This window comes from Schistocerca nitens, chromosome 4 (assembly GCF_023898315.1).
Source record: "Schistocerca nitens isolate TAMUIC-IGC-003100 chromosome 4, iqSchNite1.1, whole genome shotgun sequence".
NCBI lineage: Eukaryota > Metazoa > Arthropoda > Insecta > Orthoptera > Acrididae > Schistocerca > Schistocerca nitens.
The window spans coordinates 743,842,781-743,859,710 of NC_064617.1; the positions used below are offsets into that span (position 1 = coordinate 743,842,781).

Here is a 16,930-nt window from a genome sequence, read left to right on the forward strand (position 1 = left end):
TTGGCGCCGTGCAGGTGAGCGCCACAATCAGGACTGCATACGACCGAGGCACACAGGGCCAACACCCGGCATCATGGTGTGGGGAGCGATCTCCTACACTGGCCGTACACCACTGGTGATCGTCGAGGGGACACTGAATAGTGCACGGTACATCCAAACCGTCATCGAACCCATCGTTCTACCATTCCTAGACCGGCAAGGGAACTTGCTGTTCCAACAGGACAATGCACGTCCGCATGTATCCCGTGCCACCCAACGTGCTCTAGAAGGTGTAAGTCAACTACCCTGGCCAGCAAGATCTCCGGATCTGTCCCCCATTTAGCATGTTTGGGACTGGATGAAGCGTCGTCTCACTCGGTCTGCACGTCCAGCACGAACGCTGGTCCAACTGAGGCGCCAGGTGGAAATGGCATGGCAAGCCGTTCCACAGGACTACATCCATCATCTCTACGATCGTCTCCATGGGAGAATAGCAGCCTGCATTGCTGCGAAAGGTGGATATACACTGTACTAGTGCCGACATTGTGCATGCTCTGTTGCCTGTGTCTATGTGCCTGTGGTTCTGTCAGTGTGATCATATGATGTATCTGACCCCAGGAATGTGTCAATAAAGTTTCCCCTTCCTGGGACAATGAATTCACGGTGTTCTTATTTCAATTTCCAGGAGTGTATATATATATATATATAATAATGACATAGTGTCATCAACATGAATACTCCCTACTTAATATAAATTTGTATAAAGCTTTCTTTTTTATTGTGAAATTAACGCTATATAAAATTCAAAATGTGTGCTATTGTACTACACTAACAAAGATTATGTGACTTACCAAACGAAAGCGCTGGCACGTCGATAGACACACAAACAAACACAAACATACACATGAAATTCAAGCTTTCGCAACAAACTGTTGCCTCATCAGGAAAGAGGGAAGGAGAGGGAAAGACGAAAGGATGTGGGTTTTAAGGGAGAGGGTAAGGAGTCATTCCAATCCCGGGAGCGGAAAGACTTACCTTAGGGGGAAAAAAGGACAGGTATACACTCACACACACACACATATCCATCCACACATTACAGACACAAGCAGACACTTTAAATATGTCTGCTTGTGTCTGTAATGTGTGGATGGATATGTGTGTGTGTGCGAGTGTATACCTGTCCTTTTTTCCCCCTAAGGTAAGTCTTTCCGCTCCCGGGATTGGAATGACTCCTTACCCTCTCCCTTAAAACCCACATCCTTTCGTCTTTCCCTCTCCTTCCCTCTTTCCTGATGAGGCAACAGTTTGTTGCGAAAGCTTGAATTTTGTGTGTACGTTTGTGTTTGTTTGTGTGTCTATCGACGTGCCAGCACTTTCGTTTGGTAAGTCACATCATCTTTGTTTTTAGATATATTTTTCCCACGTGGAATGTTTCCCTCTATTAATATATATATATATATATATATATATATATATATATATATATATATATATATATATATATATATAACCATCTTTATACTGTAATTGAACTTATTGATGAAGCCCATTGTATAAGAAAATACTGAACGGCTAATAAAGATTCTTAATCTTATTCATTTTTTCATTACTGTGGCAGAGGAGAATCACCTGCAAGGGAACTGATAGCAGTGCATTTTCTTACTAACTGCCACTTGGTCCTGTTGAAGGCATGGACAACTTGGTGAGAAAATGGGTAAAAGCTCATTAAAAGTGTGAAAGTGCTTGTGAAAAATACTAAACATTAAGCAAGTGAAATTTTCTGTCTAAAAATGAACTGAAATGCACAGCGTAATTTAACTTTTTGCTAATGACGATTAATTTTTTGTTAAGCAAGACAGGACTTGTATAAAATGACATGTATCTTTAAATGTAATCTTCGCTTACCCAAAGAAGACATGTTATGATGTAGATGCATAATTTTTGTTAAAAGTATAACTTGTGGATATTTTGTGACATTGTACAATGCACTGTAAACAAGTATTTTGTATGGGGATTTTCGTATGGCCAGTACTTGTAAGTTAGAATTTGAAAAACATATGTACTGCAGTTTTGAGAAGATTTCTTATGTAATATTTTCTTGTTTGTAGAATTTTAACCCACTGTCTGCGGTCATTGAATTGCCCAGTTAGGTATTTGCAATACGTATCTGGTCAATCCAATGAGGGGGTGATGTGCCAAAGCAAGCTGGGATATTTTTACTTCCACTATTGTTTCTCCATCTGCCTTCTTAAATTTTATTTTCCATTTTTGACTAACTATCATTACTACAAGTGAGTATAATATGCATTTTCATAAAAGAGAAAGGTTCACCCTCAGTTTTAAAGAATATAACACCACATCTAATTTTGTGTTTACTTTTAAGTACATATTTGATTTTCTAATTTATTTTGACTATCATAATTAATACTATTGTTATAGGGTGATATCAGTAACTGTTTGGTAACTTAAATTCTATTGTTGACTTATAAACAAATATACATTCTGTACTGATTATAAACATTTGGAGGAACAGCTAATAGTATTCTGAAAGCATATATTTGGATCAATTCAAAAACTTGTTAGCAAAGCCAACCCTTAATTAATTCCAAAGTAATTAACAGTTTTGTCAGAAGTATTGTTTGCGTAATGACATTTGTTAATTTCATCATTTAAACAAATAATTTGGCCAAACCCTTGTAGTAGAAGAAACTGTTAAAAGGAATGAATTTTTTGATTTATTCCATTAATTTAATGAGTTAAGTTTCAATTGTAATTTCTGTAAATGTAACTTCAAACAATGTGAAGTTTCAGCATCTATTATTGTGAGGATATATAAGGGCCCGGAGACAGTCAGTGCACGGCCAGGTTTCAGACGAAAACCTGTGTTGGTTAGATCAAAAACAATGCATCCATGAAATAAGCGTAACACAATTAGGCAGTGTGTGAAAACAATGACAATGTCTGTTCCATACATACCTTGTTAGTCTTCAAGAAATGAGTGGTTAAGTTTTTACTGCTCTTAGATGTTTGACAGTAAACTATTGTAGCAGTATGTGGATGTTCGCCTGCAAACTATTAATGAGGCTTATCAAAAGTTAAACAATTGTGCACTGGTCATATTAAATGTGTATATGGGGGGGGGGGGGGGGGGGTTGTGAACAGTGAAAGTAAACAACTGTGAAATGAAAATGTGCACCTGTCTGCTACATGATTTAAAGTAGTCTGCGTTTGACTTCCACCCCCCATTTTTCAGCCAGAATAGCAACGCAGTACGTTGACACCAAGGATGACAAATGAAGAGAAAAATAATAATAATAATAATAATAATAATAATAATAATAATAGGCGAACGTTACACTGTGTGACACCATTGTGTTTATGTTATGTTTGGGGCTGCTTTCTTGTTCAGATAATTTTATGTCTGTTAGATTAATCACTCCTTTGTGAAAGGTGTGTTTGTTGTATTGGTGATGGGACTGGTAGGTGTTTGTGTGATTTATCATTTTGGTGAGTTTCTTTCTTTGGATTGTATGTCTTCTGTCTATTATGGTGTCTGTGTGTGTTCTAACCCTGTACATTAATTCATCAACAAATTGTGGATACTTATGTGATTTGCTAGTTCTATATGCAATATGTATAGTTCAATATTCAGAGCCCGTTTTTTTCGAATACAAAGACTGGATTTCTTGCTTTACCCACGTGATGATATTAACCTTAAGGTTTGTCTGTTGTATTGCAGATGACATGTTGTTTACAGTTATGGTTACATAGTTGGGTACCATTTTATAGGCCAAACATAGTCTGTTGAATTTTATGTTGAGTATGCATTCTTGAAGTTTGATGGTTGTGTTCTGGAATTTGTTGAAGAGCTGCGAAGGAAATACCTGGCTTGGCGTGGAAATAATTGGCTTGTGGTGTTGCATTTTTTCTTATGTCTGTGCTTGCTATGAAAATAGGATGAGGAATTTTGCCTCATGCAAGACAACTTTTCAGTTTCGTTTTACCCAGACAAGTTTCAGCACTTCTTGTGCTATCTTCAGTGGGTTATTTTCTTACTGTAAAATTGTTGTTACATATTCACATTTAGAGAAACTTTTGGTACAAAATATTTACAATTGCAAATGAATAATTGTTGTAAAATATTATAGGTCACTTGTTTACAGTTCACAGTTGAGACATGTATTAACAACCTGATGCACTGTATGTTGTTCATTACATTATGTGTAAAGTTCTAGTTATAGCTTAATTGGCAAGAGAGTGGATGTATGGATTGGTTTACATACCTTACATGAAGCTACTCGGTATTTATGTCAGTAGCTAGTCTACTACACAATCTACAATTTGTCATCTGCCAACAGCAAAAAGTAATTTTTATTTTTCTGTTTATTATGCATTTACTAACAGAAATGAGTATATATCACGTTTTTTGTGTGTTACTTGCAGCTTTGATGTTGTGTGTTTTCTCATATGTTTTGGCAAGGTGAACATGATGATTTCTGGGACTTATGGTCGTTTACAATGTACTTTCTACGAAATTGCAAACATTGACAGAGTTTTCGCCACCATTATGTATTGTTGTAGCTGTGTAGTATTCATTTGTCCTGTGGTGTGCTTGTCTGCATGAGGTGCACAAGTCTGAAGTATTTGTCCTGTGGTGTGCTTGTCTGCATGAGGTGCACAAGTCTGAAGTGTATTTGGCGTTTTTGGTGTGTGTGTGTGTGTGTGTGTGTGTGTGTGTGTGTGTGTGTGTGTGTGTGTGTGTGTGTGTTTTTCAGGTCTGGTGGAGAGAGGGAGGGGGAGGGAGGGAGAGGGAGAGAGAGAGAGAGAGAGAGAGAGAGAGAGAGAGAGAGAGAGAGAGAGAGAACATTTCTTTTTTTAATGAGTAGTTTGTTGAACTGCAACACCACCACAAGATGATTATTATCCACTAAATCCAATGAATTCTTTCTAACAATAGTTGACATCATGGGGAAAAATGGACCAAGGTACAAAAATCTTATGCTATCTTCAGAACGCCCCCTTCAGTATTCTTTGCAGCGTCAATGAGTCAAAACATATTTCTAGAAAAACTGAAGTATGCAGTAATTACACCCACGACAAGTGGTGATAAGCAAGCAACATATAATTACACACCTATCTCCTGCCTTTCCACATTCTCAAAATTTTCTGTAAGGTAGTTTACGACAGAATACTGAACCAACTTTCTGGGAATAATTTTTGAGCACCAGCTGTATTTGGGTTCCTTAGAGCATTTATTTCCGGTAGAATTAAACATGGAAGTTACCCTTTTGACATTATTTGTTATCTTTCAAAGGATCTCGATATTTTAGATAACGAAAGTCTACCGGGGAAATTAACACTACATCTTTAAAAGCATTTCCTTGCATGGTTGTAGTTGTATTTTATTAACAGGAAACAGGTCATATTAGATTCATTTCTGTCACAGAATTTGCTAAATTGAGTTTAATCTCCTGCAAGGTTGAGTGCATGTCCCACTCTTGTTCTTGGTCAACACAAATGATTCACCTATGTCATTGAATGACCCTGCAAAACATGTGGTGTTTGCAGATGACACAAATATTGGTGAAACAGTCAAACATCTCCACCCTTTATCTCACAAGCATGTATTATGCAGTTCCAAACAAAAATGACTTACTGGTGTCAGAGCACTGGGCAAACACTGAATAGAGTTTAATATGTAAATTTTCCTACGGAGCCACGTGGACCATAAACTAAAGGTACATAAGCATAGGGGTAAGTTAATCTAGAAGACCATTTTTCCTTGTTTTGCATTTAGTAATTTTGTGTTGAGCTACAGACAGCACTGCTAGCATATTTTCACTCAGTATTGTCCTATGGCATAAGACAGCTAAGGTAACTTAAGTTTTTATGATACAGAAAGATATAATAAGAATATGGTATAAAGCTGGTAACCATTTACCTTGCTTCAGGAACCTAGGAATCTTACACATGCCACTACATACACTCTGTAACTGTATTTGTAATTAACAACAGGAGTGACTTTAAGATGAACTGTACAATTTACAACCACAACGCTAGAAGTAATTTTCATAGAGACCAGGCTGTTCTAGCTTGCATGCCAACTAGTGGACAGCAAAGAACCTACAAGCACTTGTGGGGAAACAGTTGACAAACAGGCAGTCAGAGATCCAGCCATAGTGTATGGAACCTTACTGCACCAGGTGAACACACAGGGCTAGGAGTGACAAAGTGGTTGGCAGATATGCACAATGTGTGCAAATGGGCATGTTGTCTATACTATTTGTACCTGCCTGAGAGCAAGCTGGGGGGCACTTGAGAGTGCTCGTGTCCATTGGAACAGCCTAGTATAGACTATGCATCTATCTATAGCATCCAGAAGGGAGCTTTACATTCTGGTGCAATAGTCTACAGTATGTTTCAAGTGGTCATCAGGAAGGAAATTAAAAATCCCCAAATAGTCAAAAACAAAGAAATGAATAACTTGTCAGCCACTCATACATTTTATCTGAATATTTGGATGTAAATTCATATTTGTACTGAACAGATCTTTACTTTATAGCATGCAAAAACATGCCAATGGTCTGTGCAAAGTTGCACAAGTGCTCTGTTTGAACTATCAGATTAAAAAAGCAGCTGAAAAATTTAAGGGTATTGACATTTGATTTTTCTTAAATTAGCTGGTATTCTCCTAGTATACAAGCACAAAGTAATCTAGAAGCAATTCTCAAAATTGTCAGTGAAAGTAAATTAGCACTAGTTATAATGCATTGTTGGTATGCTTCACAGAAGTAAGTCTGCTTGTCAAAAAAAAAAAAAGAGAGAAGCACCTAGATGACATGGTCAGTGTCAATGTGACTTCGTACACCATCAGTTGATAAGTAGATGATTAAGAGTTACAATTCTCTGTAACAGGTAGAATGGCCACCAAAGTGCTTAGTGTTGTCTGTGTTTATTGTTAATACTGGCTTGGTAGGGAATATAAGGAGTGTGAACAGTGTAAGATGCTGAGTGATCACTATGGAGGACACAGAGATGCTGTGTACTTATGTGAGACAGCATTACCAGCACATGACAGGCTCAAAGAAGCCTCATTGTGGGTTTCCGTTTTGCCAGCTGGTCAAATTGGGCAACATTCAGATTTTTGGGGTAGTCTGCCGTGACAGTGGTATGATGTTGGAGGCCATAGCTACATGAAGGCAGATAAACTCATCATCAAAGTTCTGGTTGACCATATCTGACCAGCACTACGGAGGATCATTGCACTGTGCACCAAGAACATGTTAAACCCCTTCAAATCTGCACCTAAAATCCGAGAACAAGTAATAGACTCCATCCAACGGTTTATGTTGTCCTGCACCATATGTCAGGGACTAGCAGCAGCCACACTAAGGAATTACCATCCCACATACAGCTTGCCATAAACATCACAACACAAATGGAAATCATCAAAAAATGGAAAATCCAATATGGAATGTAACCAGGATGGAATCTAACCACTGTGCTGCTATCTATGTAGGCATGACAAGCTGTCTGTCCACATGAATGGCTACCGACAAACTGTCGCCAAGAAATAAATGGACCACCCTGTTGCTGAACACGCTGCCAAACATGATATCCTTCATTTCAATGACTGCTTCAAAGCCTGTGCCATATTCATCCTTCCCACCAACACCAGCTTTTTCTAAATTGCGCAGGTGGGAACTTTCCCTGCAATACATCCTATGTTTCTATAACCTTCCTGGCCTCAACCTTCATTAGTCACTGTCCTCACCCATCCAGCCCCTTCCCTGTTCCCATTCTAGCAATACACATCTGCCATTCTACCATCACACCCAATCTTTTAATTTCTCTCCTTTTCTGCTACTCCCCCCCCCCCCCTCGTCCACCTCACCCCTGCCTCCCGTCTACCCTGCAGCACTTCTCTGTCCACCGCCCCCACCATACTATCCCGCCACTCCCCGTCCCGGTCTCCTTACCCCTACTCAGTCGCCACTCCCATAATGAACTGGTGCTGCTGCACACAGTGTGTTTTCACTTGCCTGAGACTGCAGTCATGTGTGTGAGTTGCGTTTGCATGAGTGTATGTGTGTGCATGTATGTGTGTCTATTGTTGTTGAAGGCCAATGGCCGAAAGCTCTAATTGTGAAAGTCTTTTTGGTATGCCTATCTGCAACTCAGCGTCTCTGCTATATGGTGAGTGGAAACTTTCCTTCTCAAATATTGTTACAACACAAATGGCTGTGTTTAAAATGGTGTAATGACTGGGAAACTTGGACTGTTGATACATGGTGTCCCAGTGTGTTCGGCAATTACTTTCAGTGCTCCACTACCATGGATGACCATTGTTGGCAAGTATGGTGGTAACCTGGGGAGTGGTCAAATTCTTCTAACATTTTGGAGAATCACAGCAGTAGTACTGCTGACATCATGACATGTGGAGCTACCTGGTACGACTTCAATACATCTCTGGTAGTGACTGAAGGAAATGATGGCACAAATATATGTCACATACATTCTGCATCCTCTCATGCAGTATTATTGTGGTACCATTTTTTAACAGGCCAACATTCGTTCAGACATGGCATATGTATATATGCACAGTCTAATTGAAATAGATGACTTCCATGACTAGAAGGATGCCCAGATCCATCCCGAATGGAGCATGAGGGATAGTGCTTTATGGCACCCTTCCAATTTTGTAAACATTAAAATAAAATCACAGGCCCTCTTGGTTTAGTAAGCTCCATTTTATTTCTGCCTCCCTTTTTTTGTCAAGCAATGAAGTTTGCAGTGGATGCTTCTGTCGGTTAATGAGTAAATTCACTTTTTCCATATCCATGAATGTCCTGCTGTATAGTGGGATCTATGCAACATGGTATGTGAATGAATACAGAGTAAGTGTTCACTAGTTGGTGAACATATGAAGAAGAATATCACAATGAAGTAAATAAACTGTGTACTTCCTCTCAATAAACATGCAATGAAACTTATCACAACAAGCTTGTTAATTTAATAACCTGATAACTTACTTACCAACAAAACCATCTTCCTTTAGTTTCTTTAGTGGCAAAATGACAGAGTCATGCTCAATGTCAGTAGTAATTACATGAGGATTTGATTTTTTTAGGTCTCCATCAGGATACAAATTTTCCTGAATCCTTGACTTGTACTTATTGACGGTACTAAATATTACCATATTGTTTGCCTACAATCAAAGAAAAGATATGTACTATATATCTTAATATATGGGGGCACATAATTTGTGATACTATATGATTCACCTAGAAATGCTATAGGACTATTTTTAAGAACTCTAAAATTTGTCAGAAGTTATGTAGACCTACATTAGTTTAATAAAAACCACTATATCAACCACTGACAACATCCGCATAACATGCATTGTACTAAGAATGAATAAAACAATCAATCAATTGCATAATCACCTAGCTTGTGAGTGGCAAGTGTGATTATAATACTAGTGAAAACTTAATTTTTGATTGTATCTTTGTTTTTTTTTTTTTTGTGTCCGATTCCACATTTTGGGAAGCACCAACTCACCTGTCAAGAAAAAATTAAAAACTCAAGCATCAGCAGGAAAAGTCATGTTGATGGTGTTTTGGGATGCTGAAGGTCCAGTTTTTTGTAATTATCTTGAAGAGCAATGTACAGTGAACAGCAAATACTATTCGGATTTGCTATTAAACAAGGTGAAGCCAGGCATGAGAGAGAGATGCCGTGGATCTCAAAGGAGATGTGTGACTCTCCAGCAACACAACACACGTCCTCATATTGCTCAACTAACCTGTGAAGCCATCAACAAAATGGGCTGGGAAGTACTGCCTCATCCCCCTTATAGTCCTGATTTAGTACTTAGTGATTTCCATTTGTTTCCTGCACTGAAGGAGGCATTATGTGGGAAGAGATTCCAGGACAACACAGACATGAAAAAGTTCGTGTTTAATTGGTTGAGACATCAAGATAAGGAGTTATTTGCAGCCGGAATAAAAAAGTTTGTAGCCCCTTGGAACAAGTGCATATATGTTCAAAGGGATTATGTTGAAAAGTACAAAAAGTATTGTTTTGTAAAAATTAATGCTTTTCTCCAGACCAATTTGTCTCTCTAATTACTGAATGACCTTCATAGAAGAGATCTTATTAGTACGAGGGAAGGTACTAATTGTGGGGACGGTTGGGAGAAGGCTAGCAGGAATAGGATGCAGTCTGACAATATTATTGTAGTTACCAGCAATAGATTTCAGCTGCCGGAGATGACAGGAGAGGAGTCTTACATGATGTAAGAGTAGGATGTGTGCAGCAGACTGTCTGTGATTAGAAAGGTTAACAATAACGCGAGTGTTAGGAAGACGAGAGTACTGCTGCTAGGTAACAGCCATGGCCAAGTGCTGTGCTGGGTCAGCTGATTGTGGGTTTAGGGTCATTGTGTAAGGACATGATCAGGTAGTGACAGTGGGTGGAGCAGAGAACAGCCTGGAGAGGGACAGAGCACACAGTGTAGAGGATGGCCTGAATAAGATAGCTTCCCTAACTGGTGGCACCAATGTGAGCATTGTAGCACTGCTCCAGCAGCTTGATCGGCCTAATCATGGCAGTGCTCTAAGGCATGTCAATGCAGAGCAGGGGATGGTGCTGATGACTGCTGGCCAGGTGCACACTGTGATGGTGCCAGTGGAGACTATCAGGAGATGGAGCTGCACTAGGCATGATCTGCACCTCAACAGGTTTGGGAATGGGAGGTAGGTGGAGTTAATAAGTGAGACTATAGTGGGTAGGTGTGGTGTCACACATGGTCAAGTATCTGTTGTCATTGGTAGGCCAACTAGGGCTCTTTAGGATAATCCATGGCACAGGTTCCCCCCTCTTGAAAGGATATCAACCGGCTTCAAGACTTCTAAACCGTGCATGTGGGAAAAAGAATGTGCCACACTGTAGTGTGCAAGCACCATGGAATTTTGTCCAGAATTATCCATTATTCATCAATATGTGCTGTCCATTAAAAAGAAAGTACACCAGCTTGAAGTTGAAATACAGTCTGTGAGCAGCATGGCAGTATCCATTACAGATCACTATTGTAGAGATGATTAATTGCAGCATATAGTGCTATAACCATATCATTGTGCAAGTTGTTACTTTAGGTCTACCGTAAAGGGTGGGGAATCATGTATTTATAACAGGGGTGGCACACATTTTAAAGGGAGAGAAGAGCTGAAACAATCAGTGTAGACAAACATTTTGAACTGTCTGCCACTGAAGTAACAAAGTCACATGCCTATAAGAAGCTAACCATTCTGTGTGTTTACTGCCCTGCTAGTGGTAATATGGACAATTACTTCAACAAATTAACTGAAGTTGTGGAAGTCCCCCCCCCCCCCCCCCAAGTACTAGCATAATATATGGGGACAAGAATATTAAGATAGATATTGAGGGTGAAATCAGTAATTACCTTCCAAACACTGAGCACTTTGGATGTGGCCCAAGTGCAATAGGAGTTTCAGAAAGTTCACCTACAGTTTTAGACAAGAAACTTATGGACACTGACACTGAAAAGTAGTTATAAGAGATCTTGGCATTTTGGATCTTTATTGTCAGATATTAAAGCTATGCTCAGTGAAACCTGCAAAGCTGACGGCCTACAAAAGAATTTTCTCAGATCATAAGATGTATACTTTTTTTACAGTATTGTCAAATCAAACCTGGGATGAAGCAGATATGGAAAGCAATATAGATGCTAAGTTCCCTGAATTTTGCAGATTACTTAAATTACTTTTTGAAGTCACATGTCCAAAAGCAGCCATTTCTACTGCTGCACATAGGGCAAACATGTGAATAACTGTGGTAGGAAGTAATCACAGAAACTTCAATTACTCAGTTCCTTGCAAAAATGCTGCACTACTCCACAGTTCCTTGAGTACTAACACAGATATAAAAAATATACAAGATAGTACTGCTGGCAGCTAAAAATATCATTCAATGACAAATTAATACATCACGCAGAAAATAAAATCTAAGTGGTATGGGAGGCTATAATACAAGAAACTGGAAAAGACAACACAGGCACAATGACATTCAAATCAAAGATAGGGACAGAATGACAGAAAGAGGTCAGGAAAAAGCAAATTTTGTAAATTACTATTTTTCTGGCATCATGGAGAAGCTGCAGCAAAATCTTCCTAAAACACATATGTGTTGATGTTGTTGTGGTCTTCAGTCCAGAGACTGGTTTGATGCAGCTCTCCATGCTACTTTATCCTGTGCAAGCTTCATCATCTCCCAGTACCTACTGCAAACAACATACTTCTGAATCTGCTTAGTGTATCCATCTCTTGGTCTCCCTCTACGATTTTTACTCTCCACGCTACCCTCCAATACTAAATTGGTGATCCCTTGATGCCTCAGAATATGTCCTACCAAGCGATCCCGTCTTCTAGTCAAGTTGTGCCACAAATTTCTCTTCTCCCCAATTCTATTCCATACCTCCTCATTAGTTATGTGATCTACCTATCTAATCTTCAGCATTCTTCTGTAGCACCACATTTTGAAAGCATCTATTCTCTTCTTGTTTAAACTATTTACTGTCCACGTTTCACTGCCATACAGGCTACACTCAATACAAATACTTTCAGCAACAACTTCCTGACACTTAAATCTATACTCGATGTTAACAAATTTGTCTTCTTCAGACACACTTTCCTTGCCATTGCCAGTCTACATTTTATATCCTCTCTACTTCGACCATCATCAGTTATTTTGCTCCCCAAATAGCAAAACTCATTTACTACTTTAAGCATCTCATTTCCTAATCTAATTCCCTCAGCATCACCTAATTTAATTCGACTATCCTCATTTTGCTTTTGTTGATGTTCATCTTATATCGTCCTTTCAAGAAACTGTCCATTCTGTTCATCTGCTCTTCCAGTTCCTTTGCTGTCTCTGACAGAATTACAATGTCATCGGCGAACCTCAAAGTTTTTATTTCTTCTCCATGGATTTTAATTCCTACTACAAATTTTTCTTTTTGTTTCCTTTACTGCTTGTTCAATATATAGATTGAATAACATAGGGGATATGCTACAACCCTGTCTCACTCCTTTCCCAACCTCTGCTTCCCTTTCATGCCCCTCGACTCTTATAACTGCCATCTGGTTTCTGTACAAATTGTAAATAGCCTTTCGCTCCTTGTAATTTAACCCTGCCACCTTCAGAATTTGAAAGATAGTATTCCAGTCAACATTGTCAAAAGCTTTCTCTAAGTCTACAAATTCTAGAAATGCAGGTTTGCCTTTCCTTAATCTATTTTCTAAGATAAGTCATAGGGTCAGTATTGCCTCACGTGTTCCAACATTTCTACGGAATCCAAACTGAGCTTCCCTGAGGTCTGCTTCTACCAGTTTATCCAATCGTCTGTAAAGAATTCATGTTAGTATTTTGCAGCCATGGCTTATTAAACTGATAGTTCGGTAATTTTCATACATGTCAACACCTGCTTTCTTTGGGATTGGAATTATTATATTCTTCTTGAAGTATGAGGGTATTTCGCCTGTCTCATACATCTTGCTCACCAGATGGTAGAGTTTTGTCAGGGCTGGCTCTCCCAAGGCTATCAGTAATTCTAATGGAATGCTGTCTACTCCCGGAGCCTTGTTTTGACTCAGGTCTTTCAGTGCTCTGTCAAGCTCTTCACGCAGTATCATATCTCCTCTTTCATCTTCATCTACATTCTCTTCCATTTCTATAATATTGTCCTCAAGAACATCGCCCTTGTACAGACCCTCCTTATACTGCTTCCACCTTTCTGCTTTCCCTTCTTTGCTTAGAACTGGATTTCCATCTGAGCTCTTGATATTCATGCAGTGGTTCTCTTTTCTCCAAAGGTCTCTTTAATTTTCCTGTAGGCATTATCTATCTTACCCCTAGTGATATGCGCTTCTACATCCTTACATTTGTCCTCTAGCCATCCCTGACTAGCCATTTTGCACTTCCTGTCGACCTCATTTTTGAGACGTTTGTATTCCTTTCTGCCTGCTTCATTTACTGAATTTTTATATTTTCTCCTTTCATCAATTAAATTCAATATCTCTTCTGTTACCCAAGGATTTCTATTAGCCCTCGTCTTTTTACCTACTTGATCCTCTGCTGCCTTCACTATTTCATCTCTCAAAGCTACCCATTCTTCTTCTACTGTATTTCTTTCCCCCATTATTGTCAATCATTCCCTAATGCTCTCCCTGAGACTCTCTACAACCTCTGGTTCTGTCAGTTTATCCAGGTACCATTTCCTCAAATTCCCACCTTTTTGCAGTTTCTTCAGTTTTAATCTACAGTTCATAACCAATAGATTGTGGTCGGAGTCCATATCTCCTCCTGGAAATGTCTTAGAATTTAAAACCTGGTTCCTAAATCTCTGTCTTAACATTATATAATCTATCTATCTCCAGCCTTCTTCCATGTATACAACCTTCTTTCATGATTCTTGAACCAAACTTCACTAATTCCCACTATATCTAACTTTAACCTATCCATTTCCCTTTTTAAATTTTCTAACCTATCTGCCCGATTAAGGGATCTGACATTCCACACTCCAACCCGTAGAACGCCAGTTTTCTTTCTCCTGATAACAACATCCTCCTGAGTAGTCCCCGCCTGGAGATCCGAATGGGGGACTATTTTACCTCCGGAATATTTTACCCAAGAGGAGGCCATCATCATTTACCCATACAGTAAGGCTGCATGCCCTCGGGAAAAATTATGGCTGTAGTTTCCCCTTGCTTTCAGCTGTAAAATACATATAGCACAAACAATGACTTACACAACAAGCACAATGATGGTTCCCATAACAAAGCTTAGTTAGGACTACAGCACAACAATTAAAAAATATAAAGTCGGGAGGCATATATGAGGTACCTGTCTTTGTTCTGAAGGTGTGCATGGATAGCATACAAACCCCACTAACAAAAATAATAAATGATTCTGTTAGTTTAGGTTTCTTCCGGGGATACCTAAAGAATTTATGAGTAGTGTCGTTGGCTAAAGAAGGGTAATGCAGAAAGCACCGAGAAATACTGCTGTTTTCATTCTAAAAAATAACTGAAGCAATCATAAAAGATAGATTTCACTTACATTAGTAAATACAACCTCATTAAAGAAGTACAGCTGGGTTTCAGAAGGGATAGAGTACAGTATCGGCCACTCCAGAGTTCTTGGAAGTGGTACTTGAAGTTCATGGTAGAGATGATTGTGTTAGTAACATCATCTTAAACTTGTCGGAGGCTTTACTGTAAACAACTATTGAGTAAGCTAGGATCCTAGACATAAGGGGGGGGGGGGGGGGCAGCAAATGAGTGGTTTCAGTACTATTTGGAATAAAGGGGGCAAAAGGTGGAGTTTGTTCATATATCTGCTGATGATAATTTTTTAGTAAAACAAATGCCAGACAAGAATATAAACATAGGTATTCCTCAGGGTAGTGTATTGGGTTTAATTCTGTTCTTGATATACATAAATGACTTTCCACACAGTGTAAGACATAGAGAAAAAGTTCTCTTTGCCAATGACAGCAATATTGTAGTCCATGAGAGAACTTCAGAACCCCTATTGGAGAAAGTAAATGAAACCCTCAAGGATGTTTACAACTGGGCAGCATGTAGGCTAATAAATTAATGTCGAACATAAAGAAAACCAAAAGTATGCATTTCAGCACAGAGAGAGGAAGCAACTCAGTCATTTTAAGCATGGATGATAAATCTATACATGGTGCAGCAAACAAAAAGGTTTTAGACATGAACATTGATTGTCAGCTAACACTGAGTGAACATACAAAGATTCTGGCAAAAATAATGTCATCAGCGTGGTACACTCATAGGATGTTAACAGGCAATGTCTTGTGGTGACCTACACAAACTCAGTTCTTTGTTATTTGATTCATTTCTGGGGATCAAAGGTACAAAACATGGACATGGTTTTTAAAGTGCAGAAAGGGGCCACAAGAATAACAATTGGAAGCAGTAGTACAGCTCAATGTAAAGGGCTGTTTAAAAACATAGGTATCCTCAGTGCATCAAATGAATACATATAGCAAACTGTGGTACATATCAGGGAAAATACTACTAAATACTGCACTAATACATCTATTCATAATCATGGAACAAGGGCTAGTCTGAAGTTACATTTGCCCAAGAAAAACAAAACTCAAAATAGCATTTCATACCAGGGGATAAACTTGTATAATAAACTGCCACAGTAAATTAAAACAACTGCTAGAACACATTTATTTAAAAAGGTAGCAAAAATCTTCTTCACAAGCACTGCATATTACACAATTAAAGATTTATTACAGGACACAACATAATAGGTAGTAATGAAAGGGAATACTACAGCATCCTGTCACATTTTAGTACATGGTTATGGTTTAATGTTTTTACAAGGCTCATTTGTCAAGACATATAATGGAGGACAGTAATGTGCATGGGCACAGTTTTTCAGGTGCACTGTTGGGTTTTTTTTTTGTGTGGTTTTAGGGCGCACAACTTCAACGGTCATTAGCGCCCGACTACGTTAGTAATGCACCGCGAGGCACAAGTTTAAAACAGCAACTAAAAGGGAAAACATGATAAAAGATTGACAGGCATAGGATTAAAAAAACAGCATAATCAAATGTCCTTAGACAGGTTGGTCAAGTTGATAAAACGAAGAACGCGAGCAGCTGCTCCTGGGTCATCCGCTAAAATGGCATCGAGAGTACATGGCAGGCCAAGATCAAGACGCAGTGTAGTAAAATCCGGACAGGACGTTAAAATGTGGCGGACCGGCAGCAATTGCCCACATGGGCAGAACGGCGCCGGCGCAGCCGTCAGCAGATGGCGATGGCTGAACCGGCAATGTCCAATTCGTAACCTGGCCAAAACTACCTCCTCCCGCCGAGAGGGGCGTGAGG

General features: G+C 39.1%; 1 protein-coding gene across 1 annotated transcript in view; it reads right to left on the reverse strand.

Moving 5' to 3' along the window:
- Positions 1-16,930, reverse strand: part of LOC126252990 (selenocysteine lyase-like) — a 175,790-nt gene that overhangs the window by 136,884 nt on the left and 21,976 nt on the right. Inside the window, exon 3 of the mRNA XM_049954018.1 lies at positions 9,016-9,187. Within this exon, the coding sequence (XP_049809975.1) occupies positions 9,016-9,187 (172 nt within the window). The remainder of the gene's footprint in view (positions 1-9,015; positions 9,188-16,930) is intronic.